This window comes from Salvelinus fontinalis, chromosome 3 (assembly GCF_029448725.1).
Source record: "Salvelinus fontinalis isolate EN_2023a chromosome 3, ASM2944872v1, whole genome shotgun sequence".
NCBI lineage: Eukaryota > Metazoa > Chordata > Actinopteri > Salmoniformes > Salmonidae > Salvelinus > Salvelinus fontinalis.
This window is the reverse complement of record NC_074667.1, coordinates 1,924,893-1,947,766: the sequence shown is the minus strand read 5'-3', so window position 1 is coordinate 1,947,766 and position 22,874 is coordinate 1,924,893. Positions and strand designations below refer to the sequence as shown.

Sequence of the window (22,874 nt, the reverse complement as noted above, 5' to 3'; positions counted from 1 at the left end):
TTGTTTAGCGTTTTGGTTGACAGTATTTTGCATGGAGGGGTTTTTGTAGACAGTGGCTGTGTAGTAGAGGGTCCTGGGAAAGCAGATGTGGGTTAAGGTTTCTTTCCATCAGATGACCAATGGAATGATTGCGTGCCAGACAGTAGAACATTGTTTCTTATTTTATACTGATTGATACAGATCAATACAGTCACGTTATGGGCCAAGAGCTTGATATCATGTCATGGTACAGCATCACAGTAGGCTACTGTTACTACTGTCTTACTAGTATTACCATCTCACTGGTACTTCTGTATTACTAGTATTACCATCTCACTGTTACTACTATATTACTAGTGTTACTATGTTACTGTTATTACTAGTATTACCATCTCACTGTTACTACTATATTACTAGTATTACCATCTCACTGTTACTACTATATTACTAGTGTGACTATGTTACTGTTACTACTGTATTACTAGTGTTACCATCTCACTGTTACTACTATATTACTAGTGTTACTATGTTACTGTTACTACTGCATTACTAGTGTTACTATGTTACTGTTACTACTGTATTACTAGTGTTACTATGTTACTGTTACTACTGTATTACTAGGGTTACTATGTTACTGTTACTACTGTATTACTAGTGTTACCATCTCACTGTTACTACTGTATTACTAGTGTTACCATCTCACTGTTACTACTGTATTACTAGTGTCACCATCTCACTGTTACTACTATATTACTAGTGTTACTATGTTACTGTTACTACTGTATTACTAGTGTTACTATGCCACTGTTACTACTGTATTACTAGTGTTACTATGTTACTGTTAGTACTTCATTACTAGTGTTACTATGTTACTGTTACTACTGTATTACTAGTATTACCATCTCATTGTTACTACTGTATTACTAGTGTTACTATGTCACTGTTACTACTATATTACTAGTGTGACTATCTCACTGTTACTACTATATTACTAGTGTGACTATGTCACTGTTACTACTATATTACTAGTGTGACTATCTCACTGTTACTACTATATTACTAGTGTTACTATGGTACTGTTAATACTGTATATTACTAGTGTTACTATCTCACTGTTACTACTATATTACTAGTATTACCATCTCACTGTTACTACTGTATTACTAGTGTTACTATGTTACTGTTACTACTGTATTACTAGTGTTACTATGTTACTGTTACTACTGTATTACTAGTGTTACCATCTCACTGTTACTACTGTATTACTAGTGTTACCATCTCACTGTTACTACTGTATTACTAGTATTACCATCTCACTGTTACTACTGTATTACTAGTATTACCATCTCACTGTTACTACTATATTACTAGTGTTACTCTGGTACTGTTAATACTGTATATTACTAGTGTTACTATGTTACTGTTACTACTGTATTACTAGTGTTACCATCTCACTGTTACTACTATATTACTAGTGTTACTATGCTACTGTTACTACTGTATTACTATGTTACTGTTACTACTATATTACTAGTGTTACCATCTCACTGTTACTACTGTATTACTAGTATTACCATCTCACTGTTACTACTGTATTACTAGTGTTACTATGTTACTGTTACTACTGTATTACTAGTATTACTATGTTACTGTTACTACTATATTACTAGTGTTACTATGTTACTGTTACTACTGTATTACTAGTGTTACTATCTCACTGTTACTACTATATTACTAGTGTTACTATGCTACTGTTACTACTGTATTACTAGTATTACTATCTCACTGTTACTACTATATTACTAGTGTTAATATGCTACTGTTACTACTGTATTACTAGAATTACCATCTCACTGTTACTACTATATTACTAGTGTTACTATGTTACTGTTACTACTGTATTACTAGTGTTACCATCTCACTGTTACTACAGTTTTACTAGTGTTACCATCTCACTGTTACCACTATATTACTAGTGTTACTATGTCACTGTTACTACTGTATTACTAGTATTACCATCTCACTGTTACTACTGTATTACTAGTGTTACTATGTTACTGTTACTACTGTATTACTAGTGTTACCATCTCACTGTTACTGCTATATTACTAGTATTACCATCTCACTGTTACTACTATATTACTAGTGTTACTATGCTACTGTTACTACGGTATTACTAGTATTACCATCTCACTGGTACTTCTGTCGTACTAGTATTACCATCTCACTGTTACTACTATATTACTAGTGTTACTATCTCACTGGTACTTCTGTATTACTAGTATTACCATCTCACTGTTACTACTGTATTACTAGTGTTACTATGTCACTGTTACTACTATATTACTAGTGGTACCATCTCACTGGTACTTCTGTATTACTAGTGTTACTATGTTACTGTTACTACTGTATTACTAGTATTACCATCTCACTGTTACTACTATATTACTAGTGTTACTATGTCACTGTTAATACTGTATTACTAGTGTTACTATGTTACTGTTACTACTGTATTACTAGTGTTACCATCTCACTGTTACTACTGTATTACTAGTGTGACTATCTCACTGTTACTACTGTATTACTAGTGTTACCATCTCACTGTTACTGCTATATTACTAGTGTTACTATGTTACTGTTACTACTGTATTACTAGTATTACCATCTCACTGTTACTACTATATTACTAGTATTACCATCTCACTGTTACTACTGTATTACTAGTGTTACTATGTTACTGTTACTACTGTATTACTAGTATTACCATCTCACTGTTACTACTATATTACTAGTGTGACTATGTCACTGTTACTACTGTATTACTATTTTGACTATCTCACTGTTGCTACTACTATATTACTAGTGTTACCATCTCACTGTTACTACTGTATTACTAGTATTACTATGTTACTGTTACTACTATATTACTAGTGTTACCATCTCACTGTTACCACTTTATTTCCTGTGTTACTATGTTACTGTTACTACTGTATTACTAGTGTTACTATGTTACTGTTACTACTGTATTACTAGTGTTACTATGTTACTGTTACTACTGTATTACTAGTGTTACTATGTTACTGTTACTACTGTATTACTAGTGTTACTATGTTACTGTTACTACTGTATTACTAGGGTTACCATCGCGCTGTTACTACTGTATTACTAGTGTAACATCTCACTGTTACTACTATATTACTAGTGTTACTATGCTACTGTTACTACTGTATTACTAGTGTTACTATGTTACTGTTACTACTGTATTACTAGTGTTACCATCTCACTGTTACTACTATATTACTATTGTGACTATCTCACTGTTACTACTATATCACTAGTGTGACTATCTCACTGTTACTACTATATTACTAGTGTTACTATGTCACTGTTACTACTATATTACTAGTGTTACCATGCTACTGTTACTACTATATTACTAGTGTTACTATGTTACTGTTACTACTGTATTACTAGTGTTACCATCTCACTGTTACTACTATATTACTAGTGTTACTATGTTACTGTTACTACTATATTACTAGTGTTACCATCTCACTGTTACTACTGTATTACTAGTGTTACCATCTCACTGTTACTACTGTATTACTAGTGTTACTATGTTACTGTTACTACTGTATTACTAGTATTACTATGTTACTGTTACTACTATATTACTAGTGTTACCATCTCACTGTTACTACTGTATTACTAGTGTTACCATGCTACTGTTACTACTATATTACTAGTGTGACTATCTCACTGTTACTACTGTATTACTAGTATTACCATCTCACTGTTACTACTATATTACTAGTATTACTATGTTACTGTTACTACTGTATTACTAGTGTTACCATCTCACTGTTACTACTATATTACTAGTGTTACCATCTCACTGTTACTACTGTATTACTAGTGTTACCATCTCACTGTTACTACTGTATTACTAGTGTGACTATCTCACTGTTACTACTATATTACTAGTGTGACTATCTCACTGTTACTACTATATTACTAGTGTGACTATGCTACTGTTACTACTATATTACTAGTGTTACTATGTTACTGTTACTACTGTATTACTAGTGTTACCATCTCACTGTTACTACTGTATTACTAGTATTACCATCTCACTGTTACTACTGTATTACTAGTATTACCATCTCACTGTTACTACTGTATTACTAGTGTTACCATCTCACTGTTACTACTATATTACTTGTGTTACCATCTCACTGTTACTACTGTATTACTAGTGTTACCATCTCACTGTTACTACTGTATTACTAGTGTGACTATCTCACTGTTACTACTATATTACTAGTGTGACTATCTCACTGTTACTACTATATTACTAGTGTTACTATGTTACTGTTACTACTGTATTACTAGTGTTACCATGCTACTGTTACTACTATATTACTAGTGTGACTATCTCACTGTTACTACTGTATTACTAGTATTACCATCTCACTGTTACTACTATATTACTAGTATTACTATGTTACTGTTACTACTGTATTACTAGTGTTACCATCTCACTGTTACTACTATATTACTAGTGTTACCATCTCACTGTTACTACTGTATTACTAGTGTGACTATCTCACTGTTACTACTATATTACTAGTGTGACTATGCTACTGTTACTACTATATTACTAGTGTTACTATGTTACTGTTACTACTGTATTAATAGTGTTACCATCTCACTGTTACTACTGTATTACTAGTGTGACTATGTCACTGTTCCTACTATATTACTAGTGTTACTATGTTACTGTTACTACTGTATTACTAGTGTTACTATGTTACTGTTACTACTGTATTACTAGTATTACCATCTCACTGTTACTACTATATTACTAGTGTGACTATCTCACTGTTACTACTATATTACTAGTGTGACTATGCTACTGTTACTACTATATTACTAGTGTGACTATGCTACTGTTACTACTATATTACTAGTGTTACCATCTCACTGTTACTACTGTATTACTAGTATTACCATCTCACTGTTACTACTGTATTACTAGTATTACCATCTCACTGTTACTACTGTATTACTAGTGTTACCATATCATTGTTAGTACTTCATTACTAGTGTTACTATGTTACTGTTACTACTGTATTACTAGTGTTACTATGTTACTGTTACTACTGTATTACTAGTGTTACTATGTTACTGTTACTACTATATTACTAGTGGTACCATCTCACTGTTACTACTGTATTACTAGTGTTACTATGTTACTGTTACTACTGTATTACTAGTGTTACCATGTTACTGTTACTACTGTATTACTAGTGTTACCATCTCACTGTTACTACTGTATTACTAGTGTGACTATCTCACTGTTACTACTGTATTACTAGTGTTACCATCTCACTGTTACTGCTATATTACTAGTGTTACTATGTTACTGTTACTACTGTATTACTAGTATTACCATCTCACTGTTACTACTATATTACTAGTATTACCATCTCACTGTTACTACTGTATTACTAGTGTTACTATGTTACTGTTACTACTGTATTACTAGTATTACCATCTCACTGTTACTACTATATTACTAGTGTTACTATGTCACTGTTAATACTGTATTACTAGTGTTACTATGTTACTGTTACTACTGTATTACTAGTGTTACCATCTCACTGTTACTACTGTATTACTAGTGTGACTATCTCACTGTTACTACTGTATTACTAGTGTTACCATCTCACTGTTACTGCTATATTACTAGTGTTACTATGTTACTGTTACTACTGTATTACTAGTATTACCATCTCACTGTTACTACTATATTACTAGTATTACCATCTCACTGTTACTACTGTATTACTAGTGTTACTATGTTACTGTTACTACTGTATTACTAGTATTACCATCTCACTGTTACTACTATATTACTAGTGTGACTATGTCACTGTTACTACTGTATTACTATTTTGACTATCTCACTGTTGCTACTACTATATTACTAGTGTTACCATCTCACTGTTACTACTGTATTACTAGTATTACTATGTTACTGTTACTACTATATTACTAGTGTTACCATCTCACTGTTACCACTTTATTTCCTGTGTTACTATGTTACTGTTACTACTGTATTACTAGTGTTACTATGTTACTGTTACTACTGTATTACTAGTGTTACTATGTTACTGTTACTACTGTATTACTAGTGTTACTATGTTACTGTTACTACTGTATTACTAGTGTTACTATGTTACTGTTACTACTGTATTACTAGGGTTACCATCGCGCTGTTACTACTGTATTACTAGTGTAACATCTCACTGTTACTACTATATTACTAGTGTTACTATGCTACTGTTACTACTGTATTACTAGTGTTACTATGTTACTGTTACTACTGTATTACTAGTGTTACCATCTCACTGTTACTACTATATTACTATTGTGACTATCTCACTGTTACTACTATATCACTAGTGTGACTATCTCACTGTTACTACTATATTACTAGTGTTACTATGTCACTGTTACTACTATATTACTAGTGTTACCATGCTACTGTTACTACTATATTACTAGTGTTACTATGTTACTGTTACTACTGTATTACTAGTGTTACCATCTCACTGTTACTACTATATTACTAGTGTTACTATGTTACTGTTACTACTATATTACTAGTGTTACCATCTCACTGTTACTACTGTATTACTAGTGTTACCATCTCACTGTTACTACTGTATTACTAGTGTTACTATGTTACTGTTACTACTGTATTACTAGTATTACTATGTTACTGTTACTACTATATTACTAGTGTTACCATCTCACTGTTACTACTGTATTACTAGTGTTACCATGCTACTGTTACTACTATATTACTAGTGTGACTATCTCACTGTTACTACTGTATTACTAGTATTACCATCTCACTGTTACTACTATATTACTAGTATTACTATGTTACTGTTACTACTGTATTACTAGTGTTACCATCTCACTGTTACTACTATATTACTAGTGTTACCATCTCACTGTTACTACTGTATTACTAGTGTTACCATCTCACTGTTACTACTGTATTACTAGTGTGACTATCTCACTGTTACTACTATATTACTAGTGTGACTATCTCACTGTTACTACTATATTACTAGTGTGACTATGCTACTGTTACTACTATATTACTAGTGTTACTATGTTACTGTTACTACTGTATTACTAGTGTTACCATCTCACTGTTACTACTGTATTACTAGTATTACCATCTCACTGTTACTACTGTATTACTAGTATTACCATCTCACTGTTACTACTGTATTACTAGTGTTACCATCTCACTGTTACTACTATATTACTTGTGTTACCATCTCACTGTTACTACTGTATTACTAGTGTTACCATCTCACTGTTACTACTGTATTACTAGTGTGACTATCTCACTGTTACTACTATATTACTAGTGTGACTATCTCACTGTTACTACTATATTACTAGTGTTACTATGTTACTGTTACTACTGTATTACTAGTGTTACCATGCTACTGTTACTACTATATTACTAGTGTGACTATCTCACTGTTACTACTGTATTACTAGTATTACCATCTCACTGTTACTACTATATTACTAGTATTACTATGTTACTGTTACTACTGTATTACTAGTGTTACCATCTCACTGTTACTACTATATTACTAGTGTTACCATCTCACTGTTACTACTGTATTACTAGTGTGACTATCTCACTGTTACTACTATATTACTAGTGTGACTATGCTACTGTTACTACTATATTACTAGTGTTACTATGTTACTGTTACTACTGTATTAATAGTGTTACCATCTCACTGTTACTACTGTATTACTAGTGTGACTATGTCACTGTTCCTACTATATTACTAGTGTTACTATGTTACTGTTACTACTGTATTACTAGTGTTACTATGTTACTGTTACTACTGTATTACTAGTATTACCATCTCACTGTTACTACTATATTACTAGTGTGACTATCTCACTGTTACTACTATATTACTAGTGTGACTATGCTACTGTTACTACTATATTACTAGTGTGACTATGCTACTGTTACTACTATATTACTAGTGTTACCATCTCACTGTTACTACTGTATTACTAGTATTACCATCTCACTGTTACTACTGTATTACTAGTATTACCATCTCACTGTTACTACTGTATTACTAGTGTTACCATATCATTGTTAGTACTTCATTACTAGTGTTACTATGTTACTGTTACTACTGTATTACTAGTGTTACTATGTTACTGTTACTACTGTATTACTAGTGTTACTATGTTACTGTTACTACTATATTACTAGTGGTACCATCTCACTGTTACTACTGTATTACTAGTGTTACTATGTTACTGTTACTACTGTATTACTAGTGTTACCATCTCACTGTTACTTCTGTATTACTAGTGTTACTATGTTACTGTTACTACTGTATTACTAGTGTTACTAACTTACTCACTGCTACTTTCTGCAAGCTTTTATTAACCTCAAAGCATATCCCCAGTATGTTCATACGTATTATATGGTAAAATAAAAAATAAAATAGAAAAATGCTGCAGGACATTTTTGGTACCCTTCCTCAGATCTGTGCCTCGACACAATCCTGTCTCTGAGCTCTATGGACAATTCCTTCGACCTCATGGCTTGGTTTTTGCTCTGACATGCACTGTCAACTGTGGGACCTTATATAGACAGGTGTGTGCCTTTCCAAATCATGTCCAATCAATTGAATTGACCATAGGTGGACTCCAATCAAGTTGTAGAAACATTTAAAGGATGATCAATGGAAACAGGATACACCTGAGCTCAATTTTGAGTCTCATAGCATAGGGTCTGAATAAATTAGATATTTCTGTTATTTTTGTTATTTTAAATTTTTTGCAAAAATGTCTAAAAACCTGTTTTCGCTTTGTCGTTATGGGGTATTGGGTGTACATTGATGAGGGGAGAAAAAATATTGAATCAATTTTATAATAAGGCTGTAACTAACAAAATGTGGGAAAATGAAGGGGTCTGAATACTTTCCGAATGCACTGTATATGCCCTGATGAAATATCCCAGATGTGAAATACTGTATGATGTGTGCTTTATTACTTTGTGCGATGTATCATTAAGCAATAAGGCCTGTGGAGGTGTGTTATGTTGCCAAAATACCACGGCTAAGGGCTGTTCTTTTGCACTACGGAACACGGAGTATCTGGATACAGTACGCGGAATACTGGCCATATACTACACACCTCTGAGATGCTTTACTGCTGTTATAAACTGTTTAACAATGTAAAAAACGATTTTTTTGTCATACTTTCAGCCAATCAGCATTCAGGCCTCGAACCACCCGGTTTATGATTAGTGATATATTGCATGAACTGAGAGTACTTGATCTCTATCCACTGAGTGTTCAAAAAGACCACAGTGTTCATAAGTTGACCTTTATAGCGTTGGAGACAGAGGCTCTTGCTGCACTTTATCACTATGACCCCAACGTTACAACCTCTTAAATGTGTGTTCTATCGCTCTATCTCTCTCTATCTTTGTCTCTCTGTCTCTCCTGTGTGTGTGTGTGTGTGTGTTAGGTAAATCCCACCTGGCCATAGTTCAGAGGGTGAACAACGAGGGTGAGGGGGACCCCTTCTACGAGGTCCTGGGCATCGTCACCCTGGAGGACATCATCGAGGAAATCATCAAGTCAGAGATCCTGGACGAGACAGACTTGTACAGTAGGTGCCCAAACTATTTACTTCACGCACATTTTACTGATATTAAGTGGTATCAATGTTTTCATTTTGAGTAACTTGAACCTGTTACCAGACTAGTACCACTTTATTATCTGCTGTAATGTAACGTGCTACCGCAAAGGGTTAGCTTCCAGGCAATTTACATTGTTTTATTGTTATGTTATGTCCAGTAATGTTTCAACGGCAACTCTGTTTCCCCCATTTGTTTTATTTTAAATTGTTCATACGTTGTCCATAGGGAAAGAATATATTTGCTTGAAAATAAATTCCTTTGAGTAACTAAAGTTTATTCACCCTTGTACCTAGGAAATGCACTATCAAAGTCAGCTTACAATTTCCCCCTTTTCCTAAAAACAATTCCTCCCCTTTCATCCCCATTCCCCAATTCTTTCTCCCCTCAGCTGACAACAAAACGAAGAAGAAAATCACCCACCGTGAGCGGAAGCAGGATTTCTCAGCCTTCAAGCCCAACGACAGTGAAATGAAGGTTAAAATATCCCCTCAGCTTCTGCTGGCAACCCTGCGTTACCTAGCAACAGGCAAGTGTGCACACTGCGTTGCTGCTTGACTTCCCCCAGTGTGCCCTCAGAACCCTGACTGTGGAACGTGTGTGTGTGTGTGTGTGTGTGTGGAGAGGGCGAGAGTGTGTGTTTGTGTGTGTGTTTGCGACAAGTGAATGTGTGAGTGTGTGTGTGCGAGAATGTGTGTGTGTGTGTGTGTGTGTGTGTGTGTGTGTGTGTGTGTGTGTGTGTGTGTGTGTGTGTGTGTGTGTGTGTGTGTGTGTGTGTGTGTGTGTGTGTGTTTGTGATGTACACGTGGGGGATTGTCTGAGAGGAGAGGAGACACGAGGCCTCTGGGGTGCGCGGCATGGGATGTCTGCACAGACTTTATATGGCTCAGTCTGAAAACATGGCCGACTATTTGCTTGCGTGTCATGTTCTCAGCGGTTGGGAGACTGTAGCATTTAGGAACACATATCACAATGTGGTTACACTACTTTCACGATGACATCACTTTCAACAGTTTGGCTGATTGCTGGGGTTCTCACAGGAAGCATGTCTACATGTCTGCATGCCAGACCTGCATTCACATATGTTTGAAATTCTTGATTGAGATGTGCTTGATTGAGCTTGCCTAGGGCAATGGGTCGAATAGAATAGTCCCCAAAGTGCAAACCCCACCCATCTGGCACTTCAGGCAGGCTAAAGCAAACAGGCTAAAACAAACAGGCTAAAGCTCAAAGCAGAACATTAGATCCAGATCAATATATGGCTGTGGTGCCAAGTGTTTAAAAGATTTTAAATACTATTCGAAAAATCCCATGGAACGTACAACCGGAACCACCGTGGAATGTCCCAGCTAGCTACCAGTAGTAGAGCACAGGTGATTCAAATATGTTGCATTTGTAGGGGATTTGGTGAGAACTTTGACCTAGCGAGCTGCTAAGCATCGCTTAAAGCTGTGGCCCCGCTGGCCCCTCTAAAGGAACTTTGGCTATTAGCAGGGCCAGTCCCTACCGTAGTGTGGTGGAGCAAGATGCCAACAGACATATCACCACACTCTGGTGTCAGGGGCACGATTGGTTAACCTTTTTTACCTTGACCAATGAGAATAATGATAGAGTATGGGGAGAATCAGGTTGAGCCTGTGTGCAATACACGTGATTATAGGCAATTTACCGTAGATAAGGTGATAATGAGTAATATGGTGATATGGTAAACGCAAGAGAGTGTTTTTACATGGAATTCTATTGTTGATATGGGTATTACATCAGGGTATTACATCAGAACATCTTGTGTCTTACCACTGCATCATATTGTCTTGTACAATGTTGTATCTTACTATATTAGTCAATTTGTTCTTAAATTATGTCTTTCTCCATCTCTCTTTCTCTCTCTCTCTCTCTGACTCTCTCTCTATCTCGGACTCTCTCTCTATCTCTCTCTCGCTCTCTCTCTGACTCTCCCCCCTCTCTTTCTCTTTCTTTCTCTCTTTTTCTTTCTCTCTTGCCATCTCTCTCTCTCCATCCATCCCCCTCTCCAGAGGTGGAGTCGTTTGGGCCGGTGCAGATGTCAGAGAAGATCCTGCTGCGTCTGCTTAAACACCCCAACGTGATCCAGGAGCTGAAGTACGACGAGAAGAACAAGAGAGCACCGGAGCACTACCTCTTCCACAGGAACAAGCCTGTGGACTACTTCATACTCATCCTGCAGGTCAGTACCGAGCCACGCCATTGGGCCAGGGGTTAGTACGGGGCCACGCTATTGGGCCAGAACCAGGAAGATACAACACTACAATCACTTAACTGTTGTATTTGTCTTTTTTGAACTCACAAACACTGATTTTGCAGATAGCAGATATTTTACTTGCAGTGATTGTGATGCTGTATGTAGTTGTACAATGACAGCAATGACAAATGTAGAGCGGGGCCACGCTATCGGGCCAGGTCAGTAATGGGCCACACTATCGGGCGACGGTCACTACACTCTTCAGCTGTGGTTACACCTTGCATTAACATGTAGTTGTCATCATCCGATCTAGATCGAGATTTGTTGCGTCTACACATGGTAATAAAATGTGTCTTATCTGCCCACCAAGTCCGTATTGTGAACAGATTCCCTGGTCCCTCCCTCGATGCAAAATTATCCAACCTGACTTGAACCTCCCCATACGACACGAGCTGTATAAATCGACAGAAAACAGCAAACTTTTTATACTCATCATTACAGCCCAAAACCTTGTCCAGCTCTGAATAAAATGGGCATTGGGTTTCCCCGTTCCCACTCCAGTAGGCAGTTAGTTTCTACTGAAGTCCATGATGTTCATTCTGTAGGAATTGTCGAGGTATCGTTGCCCATAATTACTACCTCAACAGGCCATAGCGATCTATTTTTAGAGGACGGGACAACCGTGACGTTGGACAAATTTCTAAGCTTTCGTGGTCAGGATTCGTTTATACACTTCAAGGATATCCGTACAAGATGCGTCTCTGACTTCCTCCGGTGGTCAGGAAGGTCTAATCACAATCAGTTCACAATGCGTCTTTTGATTGTCTACACCTGTCGACAAATGTGGGCACAATCAGAATGTTGACAAGATCAGGACAACTGACGCATGTTAGAACCAGGTATAAAAGAGGCTTTAGGAAAAAAAGTGCTATCTAGAACCTACGTGGTTCTTCGGCTGTCCCGATAGGAGAACCCTTTGACGAACCCTTTTTGTTTCCAGGTAGAACCCTTTTTACTAACATGTAAAACCCTTTCCACAGAGGGTTCTACCTGAAACCAAAAATAGTTTGTACCTGGAACCAAAAAGGTTCTCATATGGGGATAGCTAATTCATCTTCTGGAACCCTTTTCCTAAGAGTGTAGGCCAGGAAGGGGATTGGCAGCTATTAAACAAAGCAAGGGGATTTTCCACGAATTATAAACAAGAGTGAGATTTGCCTTCGAGTCAGGGTGGCAACATGAGGGTGATGCAAGTCGGAACTGATGCTGCAAGTACCTGTTTTAAAGGCCCAGTGCAGTCAAAAAAGTGAATTTTCTGTATTTTATATATATTTACACACTATGAGGTTGGAAAAATACAGTGAAATTGTGAAAAGATGATAATGCCCTTTTAGTGTGAGCGCTGTTTGAAAAGACCACCTAAAATTTCAGCCTGTTTTGGGAGGATGGAGTTTTGACCTGACTGGTGACATCATCAGGCGGTTAATTAGTTAATAGCCCAGTAAGAAAGAGAGATCCAAACCTCTCTGCCAATTAACAGCTAGTTTTCAGTTTTCCCCTCCCCACTCAGACCACTCCCAGACAGTCCAAGCTAAATTCTTGAGAAATTGCTCTTTGCTAAGAAGCTACTTTTGTTTCTTTTTGACCATTTTAATTGAAAACAATCACATTAAGGTACTTAATTGTTAACAAGAAATTATTCGATATTGAGATAAACACATCTGCATTGGGTATTTAATCTTTAATCTTTAATCTTTAAGAGAAAGTGTTACAGATGAATTGGCTGAAATGTTGCAGCATGCAAATAGGAAATTTACTCTGTGGACTTAAAAGTCTGTTTTTATATCAATATCAAATCATTTCTGGGTAACAATTAAGTATCACGCTGTAATAGCTTTCCATTAAAATTATAAAAAATAAACAAAAAATATTCTCAAGCAAGAATGTTTCTAGGATGGTCTGGGAGTGAGCTGTTATTGGCAGAGAGGTTTGAACTCTCTTTGTTATTGGTCTATTAACTTATTTACCCCCTGGTGCTGTAACCAGGCAAGCCGAAACTCCCCCCATGCTAAACCTGCTGATGTATTTTCAACCAGTAACTATCAGGAAATAACACTGATCACAGTTTCATCAGCTGTTGTACAACATGACACAAAACACAGAAAAAACAGAACGCTCTGGCCCTTTAAAAGAACATGAAGTAGACCGTAATCTCACTGCGAAGGAGACATTTGTCGGGAACATTGTTTGAGGTGTGAATTCTGAAATGTTACGCGGTTCAGTCGATGCCTCAACTATAGTGTCGTTAAAACAAAAACACAGTGAATTTACCTTAGCTGATGATCAAACCTCTATACACTGCAGTACTTCTCAACTGATCTGAGTCTTCCTCAGACTCTTACGGAAAGCGTGTTGTGTTCCTCTGCAGGGGAAGGTGGAGGTGGAGGCAGGGAAGGAAGGGATGAAGTTTGAAGCAGGAGCGTTCTCCTCCTATGGGATGATGGCTCTCACCACCTCTCCAGGTAAGACTTCCTTGTTTACTGACATCTCAATGGCTGTGTCGAAAATGACGTCCTATAAATGTTCCCTGCAGTACACAACACTTTTGTCCGGAACCCTACGTCCCTATATAAAACTACTTTACAAAAATACTACATTGTAGTGTATAGGGACCTACCATGTATATTTCAAATTTCCCCAATTCCCTCCTACCCATCATCCGTTGGCAGCTATTGAGACACGGGCTAGGTCCAGGATGACTGGTTTAGAAATGATAAAGAAACAGTTTATCAGTAACCAGGTGAATTGACTCATATTGAAATAAGGTATGACACATTTTTTGTGACGCAGCCTCTGTATTTTCTCAGTTCATTCACAAACTTCCAGTCAGGCGCTAGTAGGATCTCAGAGACACCTGCTGGTGAGAGGGCAGAATTACACCCTCCCCATCAAAAAGTTGTCCCTGTAGTTTGGTTTATGGAACATAGAGTACATGCTTATGAGATGATGTATTTTGTCATATTTTATCACAGACCCTCTTTCAATGTGCTTGGATGGCACGTTGGTTGTTTTTCAGGACACGGTGTACGACGGTAACGTTATACAATTATTTCATTTGTGCGCTTTGGTGATGGATTTTTCCGTGTGTGTCTCTCTTCTCTGTCGTCCGTCTCTCCTCGCCAGTCCCTCTCTCCCTGTCTCGTACCTTCGTTGTCAGTAGGGCTGAGTCCCTAGCAGGATCTCCAGGTATGGTAGTCCTTTCTTTCCTGTCTGCCTGTCTGTCTGTCAACCTGTCTGTCTGTCCGTCCATCCCCCCTATCCCTCTATCTCTCCATCTGTCCTCACATCTAATATAACTCTTCCATCTGTCTATCACCCATTGGGATGAGTGTACACCCCAATGGTAAGCCTGGTATTTACCGGTATCAACACTGCATGATGTGTTGTAGACATAGTAATGAATTCTGGACCTGTTGCTCATGAGGTTAAATTCTTTGAGAGGGGAATTCTCTTGTGCCACATAGCAAGAATAATTTGAGCATTGTTTGTTGCATGTTGGTGTATTAATATGCATTTCCTACTTACTCTGCCCTTACATTTGCTTTGCATATTAATGTTGGTCTGCATAGACGTTTAACAAGGCAGGACTTACCTATTGTTTTGGACTCTGAAGGAAGTCTGTTACTGTGTACTGTGCATGTGAAGCGTCCATTCCTCTGTGTGTGTGTGTGTGTGTGTGTGTGTGTGTGTGTGTGTGTGTGTGTGTGTGTGTGTGTGTGTGTGTGTGTGTGTGTGTGTGTGTGTGTGTGTGTGTGTGTGTGTGTGTGTGTGTGTGTGTGTGTGTGTTAACCAGTGCCATAACTCAAGCCAGTGAATAGTGTAGTAGAGGCCCCCAGAGTGAGGCATAGCCGCCACTAGAGACAGGCTCCACCCCTCTAGCCCCTTAACCCTCTGACTCCATAAACAAGGCTATGAGTTACAGCCCCCCGCAGGGCCGCTGACTGCAGCACGCACACACACACACACACAAGCTGCAAGCACACACACTCACATTCTGAAAACATACACACACACACACACACACAGCTCAAGCCTCTGATCCATGCCATATTTACTAAATTCCCTCCTTCTTTTCCCCCTTGTCCCACTCCACCCTCTTCCACTCCATCCCTCCATCCCCTACCGTCCCCCGTCGGCCCTGAGAAAGTAGAGTACTAATCTCCCAGGGTTCACATGCCTGGGCCTTGGCCTACTGCGTGGGTCTGGGGACCACACTGCTTTATGCAGACATCCAAACCCAGGATTACATACATTCCAGCCAGAGTAGTAAGCATTAACGCCCCAGCCCTCTGGAAGCCCAAGTCTTTTCCACTTTGTTGTGTGCTTTTTCTCTCGTCTGCTTTTTAAGAAGTGGAAAACATAAGCTGAGTTTAATTAAAATAAAGAGAAAGTATTCTAATTTGAGAAGTGGGAAAAAAGCGCGCATCACTCTAGACCACCGACTCAAAAACCTGTGAAGCAAAGCCCAGCCCCCTAATGGGAGGACTTCAAATATATATTAGATTTGTAACAGTCCTGACCTATTTATGTTAGTTTTTATGTGTTTTTGGTCAGGGCATGTGTTTTGGGTGGGCAGTCTATGTTACCTGTTTCTATGTTGGTTTCGGTTTGCCTGGTATGGCTCTTGATTAGAGGCAGGTGGTTTGCATTTTCCTCTAATCAAGAGTCATATTTAGGTAGGGCATTATCACTGTGTGTTTGTGGGTGATTGTCTCCTGTGATGTCTTCGTCGATGTGTTTCACTTACGGGACTGTTTGGCTGTTCGTGTGTTTCGATGTAACGTTCCTGTCCGTGAGTTTATGTTTGTTATGTGAGTTTATGTTCAGGTTCCGTTCTACGTCGTTTGTTATTTTGTAAGTTTTGAAAGTGTTTGTTTTCGTTGTATTCGGTGTTCGTTATAAAATAAAGATGGCATATTTCCCAGACTCCGCATTTTGGTCAGAAGATCCTTCTCTCCTCACCTCATCTGAGGATGAGGAAAGCGACAGCTATGACAGAATCACCCACCAAAATACAGAGACCAAGCGGTATGGGAAAAATGCTCGACGGAGCAACAAGGACTTTTGGACTTGGGAGGAGATCCTGTCTGGTAGAGGACCCTGGGCGCAAACTGGAGGAAATCGCTGCTCTCGTGAGAAGAGTGAGGCAGCCACAGCCCAGGAGCGCTGGTATGAGGAGGCAGCTAGGAGACGTGGATGGAAGCCGGAGATTCAAGCTCGTAACCGGAATTATGAGGGGACACGTCTTGCACGGAAGCCCGAAAAGCCCGTGAGTAACTCCCAAAAATTTCTTGGGGGGGGGCTAAGGGGTTGTGGGCCAAGGGCAGGTAGGAGACCTGCGCCCACTTCCCAGGCTAACCGTGGAGAGCGGGAGTACGGGCAGACACCGTGTTACGCAGTAGAGCGCACGGTGTCTCCTGTACGTGTGCATAGCCCAGTGCGGGTTATTCCACCTCCCCGCACTGGTAGGGCTAGATTGGGCATTGAGCCAGGTGTCATGAGGCCGGCTCAACGCGTCTGGTCTCCAGTGCGTCTCCTCGGGCCGGCATACATGGCACCTGCCTTACGCATGGTTTCCCCGGTTCGCCTGCATAGCCCAGTGCGGGCTATTCCACCTCGCCGCACTGGCAGGGCGACCGGGAGCATTCAACCAGGTAAGGTTGGGCAGGCTCAATGCTCAAGAGAGCCAGTACGCCTGCACGGTCCGGTATTTCCGGCGCCACCTCCCCGCCCCAGCCTAGTACCTACAGTGCCTATATTACGCACTAGGCTACCAGTGCATTTCCAGAGCCCTGTTCCTCCTCCACGCACTCTCCCTATAGTGCGTGTATCCAGTTCGGTGCCTCCAGTTCCGGCCCCACGCACTAAGCCACCTGTGCGTCTCCCAAGTCCTGTACACACTGTCACTTCTCCCCGTACTAGTCCTGAGGTGCGTGCCCTCAGCCAGGTGCCACCAGTGCCGGTACCACGCACCAGGTATAGAGTACGCTTTGAGAGTTCAGTGTGCCCTGTCTCTGCTCCCCGCACTAGTAGGAAGGTGCTTATCATTAGCACGGTGCCTCCAGTTCCGGCACCACGCACCAGGTCTACAGTGCGCCATATCCGGCCAGAGCCATCCGTCTCCCCAGCGCCATCTGAGCCATCCGTCTCCCCAGCGCCATCTGAGCCATCCGTCTCCCCAGCGCCATCTGAGCCATCTGTCTCCTCAGCGCCATCTGAGCCATCCGTCTCCCCAGCGCCATCTGAGCCATCCGTCTGCCAGGAGCCTGCAAAGCCGCCCGTCTGCCATGAGCCTGCAAAGCCGCCCGTCTGCCATGAGCCTACAGAGCCGTCAGCCAGACAGGAGCCGCTAGAGCCATCAGCCAGACAGGAGCCGCTAGAGCCGTCAGCCAGACAGGATCTGCCAGAGCCGCCAACCAGACAGGATCTGCCAGAGCCGCCAACCAGACAGGATCTGCCAGAGCCGCCAACCAGACAGGATCTGCCAGAGCCGCCAACCAGACAGGATCTGCCAGAGCCGCCAGCGAGCCATGAGCAGCCAGAGCCGTCAGCGAGCCATGAGCAGCCAGAGCCGTCAGTGAGCCATGAGCAGCCAGAGCCGTCAGTGAGCCATGAGCAGCCAGAGCCGTCAGTGAGCCATGAGCAGCCAGAGCCGTCAGTGAGCCATGAGCAGCCAGAGCCGTCAGTGAGCCATGAGCAGCCAGAGCCGTCAGTGAGCCATGAGCAGCCAGAGCCGTCAGAGAGCCATGAGCAGCCAGAGCCGTCAGAGAGCCATGAGCAGCGTGAGCCGTCAGCCTGCCATGAGCGTCGTGAGCCGTCAGCCTGCCATGAGCGTCGAGAGCCGTCAGCCTGCCATGAGCGTCGAGAGCCGTCAGCCTGCCATGAGCGTCGAGAGCCGTCAGCCTGCCATGAGCGTCGAGAGCCGTCAGCCTGCCATGAGCGTCGAGAGCCGTCAGTCTGCCATGAGCGTCGAGAGCCGTCAGCCAGCATGGACCTGCCAGAGCCGTCCAAACAGGACCTGCCAGAGTCCTTCAGCCGGGATCTGCCCCTTGTCCCGGTGTTGCCCCTTGTCCCGGTGTTGCCCCTTGTCCCGGTGTTGCCCCTTGTCCCGGTGTTGCCCCTTGTCCCGGTGCTGCCCCTTGTCCCGGTGCTGCCCCTTGTCCCGGTGCTGCCCCTTGTCCCGGTGCTGCCCCTTGTCCCGGTGCTGCCCCTTGTCCCGGTGCTGCCCCTTGTCCCGGTGCTGCCCCTTGTCCCGGTGCTGCCCCTTATTCCAGTGATGGTCCTTATGCTGGTGCTGCCCCTTGTTTTTGTGCTGCCCCTTGTCCCGGTGCTACCCCTTGTCCCGGTGCTGCCCCTTGTTCCGGTGCTAGCTGATTATTTAGGGGAAGGTAATGTTTGGGTGGTCAGTGGTAGGGGTAGACACCACCGTGGTCAACTGCCCACCCGGACCCTCCCCTGGACTTTGTGCTGGTGCGCCCGGCGTTCGCACCTTGGGGGGGGGGTACTGTAACAGTCCTGACCTATTTATGTTAGTTTTTATGTGTTTTTGGTCAGGGCATGTGTTTTGGGTGGGCAGTCTATGTTACCTGTTTCTATGTTGGTTTCGGTTTGCCTGGTATGGCTCTTGATTAGAGGCAGGTGGTTTGCATTTTCCTCTAATCAAGAGTCATATTTAGGTAGGGCATTATCACTGTGTGTTTGTGGGTGATTGTCTCCTGTGATGTCTTCGTCGTTGTCGATGTGTTTCACTTACGGGACTGTTTGGCTGTTCGTGTGTTTCGATGTAACGTTCCTGTCCGTGAGTTTATGTTTGTTATGTGAGTTTATGTTCAGGTTCCGTTCTACGTCGTTTGTTATTTTGTAAGTTTTGAAAGTGTTTGTTTTCGTTGTATTCGGTGTTCGTTATAAAATAAAGATGGCATATTTCCCAGACTCCGCATTTTGGTCAGAAGATCCTTCTCTCCTCACCTCATCTGAGGATGAGGAAAGCGACAGCTATGACAAGATTGCCATACATTGCACCAAGGATTCTTGGCCTATATGTTACCTAATCATTCAGTTAAAGAAATAGCTTCTCTTTCTGTGTAGAATTCAGTAAATAGATGATGCACAATCAGGTTGTGTAGATGGAGACTAGATGACAAACATAAATCATACACAGCTATGGCTAGGTACAGCAGTACAGCTAGAACTGATTGTGGATCCCATTTACACTATCTGTGTGACATGTCCTGTGGGTTCTGATTTTATTCTGTTCTCTATTCTGTTCTCAGATCAGGGCTGGGGTCAATTCCATTTCAATTCCAGGTCCCTTCAATGCTTTTCAATGAGGAAAATGTAGAATTGGATATTGGAATTTGGACATTTGGACATGGAATCGACCCCAACCCCAGATGTGTATTTTCTGTGAACAGAAGCCGAAAACTTCTATTCTTCTGTGCAGAGAACAAGTCCCCCCCGCGGCCGTTTGGCCTGAACCACTCAGACTCCCTGAACCGGAGTGACCGCATCGATGCCATCACACCCACGCTGGGGAGCAGTAACAACCAGCTGAACTCCTTCCTACAGATATACATGCCAGACTACTCTGTCAGGGCTGTGTCTGACCTGCAGTATATCAAGGTGAGAGGATAGTCAGGATGCACACACACACACACACACACACACACACACACACACACACACACACACACACACACACACACACACACACACACACACTACAGATACAGTTGAAGTTGAACGTTTACATACACCTTAGCCAAATACATTTAAACTCAGTTTTTCATTATTCCTGACATTTAATCTGAGTAAAAATTCCCTGTATTGGGTCAGTTAGGATCACCACTATATTTTAAGAATGTGAAATGTCAGAATAATAGTAGAGAGAATGATTTCTTTCAGCTTTTATTTCTTTCATCACATTCCCAGTGGGTCAGAAGTTTACATACACTCAAATAGTATTTGGTAGCATTGCCTTTAAATTGATTAACTTCGGCCAAATGTTTCGGGTAGCCTTCCACAAGCTTCCCAAAATAAGTTGGGTGAATTTTGGCCCATTGATCCTGACAGAGCTGGTATAAATGAGTCAGGTTTGTAGGCCTCCTTGCTCGCACACGCTTTTTCAGTTCTGCCCACAAATGTTCTATAGGATTGAGGTCAGGGCTTTGTGATGGCCACTCCAATACATTTACTTTGTTGTCCTTAAGCTATTTTGCTACAACTTTGGAAGCATGCTTGGGGTCATTGTCCATTTGGAAGACCTATTTGCAACCAAGCTTTAACTTCCTGACTGATGTCTTGAGATGTTGCTTCAATATATCCACATAATTTCCCATCCTCATGATGCCATCTATTTTGTGAAGTGCACCAGGCCCTCCTGCAGCAAAGCACCCCCACAACATGATGCTGCCACCCCCGTGCTTCACGGTTGGGATGGTGTTCTTCGGCTTGCAAGCGTCCCCCTTTTTCCCCCAAACATAAAGATTGTCATTTTGGCCAAACAGTTCTGTTTTTGTTTCATCAGACCAGAGGACATTTCTCCAAAAAGTACGATCTTTGTCCCAATGTGCAATTGCAAACCGTAATCTGGCTTTTTTATGGCGGTTTTGGAGCAGTGGCTTCTTCCTTGCTGAATGGCCTCTCAGGTTATGTCGATATAGGACTCGTTTTACTGTGGATATAGATACTTTTGTACCTGTTTCCTCCAGCATCTTCACAAGGTCCTTTGCTGTTGTTCTGGGATTGATTTGCACTTTTCGCACCAAAGTACGTTCATCTCTAGGAGACAGAACGCGTCTCCTTCCTGAGCGGTATGACGGCTGTGTGGTTCCATGGTGTTTATACTTGCGTACTATTGTTTGTACAGATGAACGTGGTACCTTCTGGCATTTGGAAATTTCTCCCAAGGATGACTTGTGGAGGTCTACAATTGTTTTTCTGAGGTCTTGGCTGATTTCTTTTAATTTTCCAATGATGTCAAGCAAAGAGGCACTGAGTTTGAAGGTAGGCCTTGAAATACATCCACAGGTACACCTCCAATTGACTCAAATGATGTCAATCAGAAGCTTCTAAAGCCATGACATCATTTTCTGGAATTTTCCAAGCTGTTTAAAGGCACAGTCAACTTAGTGTATGTAAACTTCTGACCCACTGGAATTGTGATACAGTGAATTATAAGTGAAATAATATCTCTGTAAACAATTGTTGGAAAAAGTACTTGTGTCATGCACAAAGTAGATGTCCTAAACTATAGTTTGTTAACAAGAAATGTGTGAAGTGGTTGAAAAACGAGTTTTAATGACTCCAACCTAAGTGTACGTAAACTTCCGACTTCAATTGTAGACATGCCAGACTACTCGGTTATGGCTGTCGAACTTGCAGTATTTCAAGGAGTGTCTATACACACTTCTACACACACGTGTGCATGCACATACTGTACACACACGCACAGACACACATATTTGTGACCAACCGCCTTGATTCGGTCTTATGTAGCAAAATTTGAAATTGTGTTTTTTACATTGGATAAAAGCAGACACAGAGCTACAAAATGGTATATCATACGCTGCATTTGAGGAACAATGTGAAAGTAGTTTTGCTTTGAAAGTTGATAAACTTGTAAACTCACTTTTGAGAAAATCGCCTTTGAATGTTTTGGTACCTACTGGAGAGCTCTTCTTTGTCTACACCCATTCAGCACCCTTTTGAGCTTTAGCTCCACCAATCTCTTTATCTGAGCGTTTTGTCCTAACTACAGCAGTCAAGCACCCAAGCTAACGGGTTAACAGTTGTCGCAGTGACATTCTATTAAAATGGACATTTGCATAGTGGAGTCTT

At 40.9% G+C, this 22,874-nt stretch overlaps 1 protein-coding gene across 2 annotated transcripts in view; it reads left to right on the top strand.

The window, feature by feature from the left end:
• The window catches only part of LOC129835781 (metal transporter CNNM2-like), an 82,490-nt gene that overhangs the window by 49,876 nt on the left and 9,740 nt on the right, over positions 1–22,874 (top strand). The window contains exons 2-7 of one of the 2 annotated variants that reach the window (XM_055901566.1): positions 9,586–9,729; positions 10,149–10,286; positions 11,791–11,960; positions 14,404–14,497; positions 15,159–15,221; positions 20,479–20,657. In XM_055901566.1, the coding sequence (XP_055757541.1) occupies positions 9,586–9,729; positions 10,149–10,286; positions 11,791–11,960; positions 14,404–14,497; positions 15,159–15,221; positions 20,479–20,657 (788 nt within the window). Of the gene's footprint in view, positions 1–9,585; positions 9,730–10,148; positions 10,287–11,790; positions 11,961–14,403; positions 14,498–15,007; positions 15,068–15,158; positions 15,222–20,478; positions 20,658–22,874 lie in introns of both variants that reach the window. The other variant, XM_055901567.1, reaches the window with a different exon arrangement.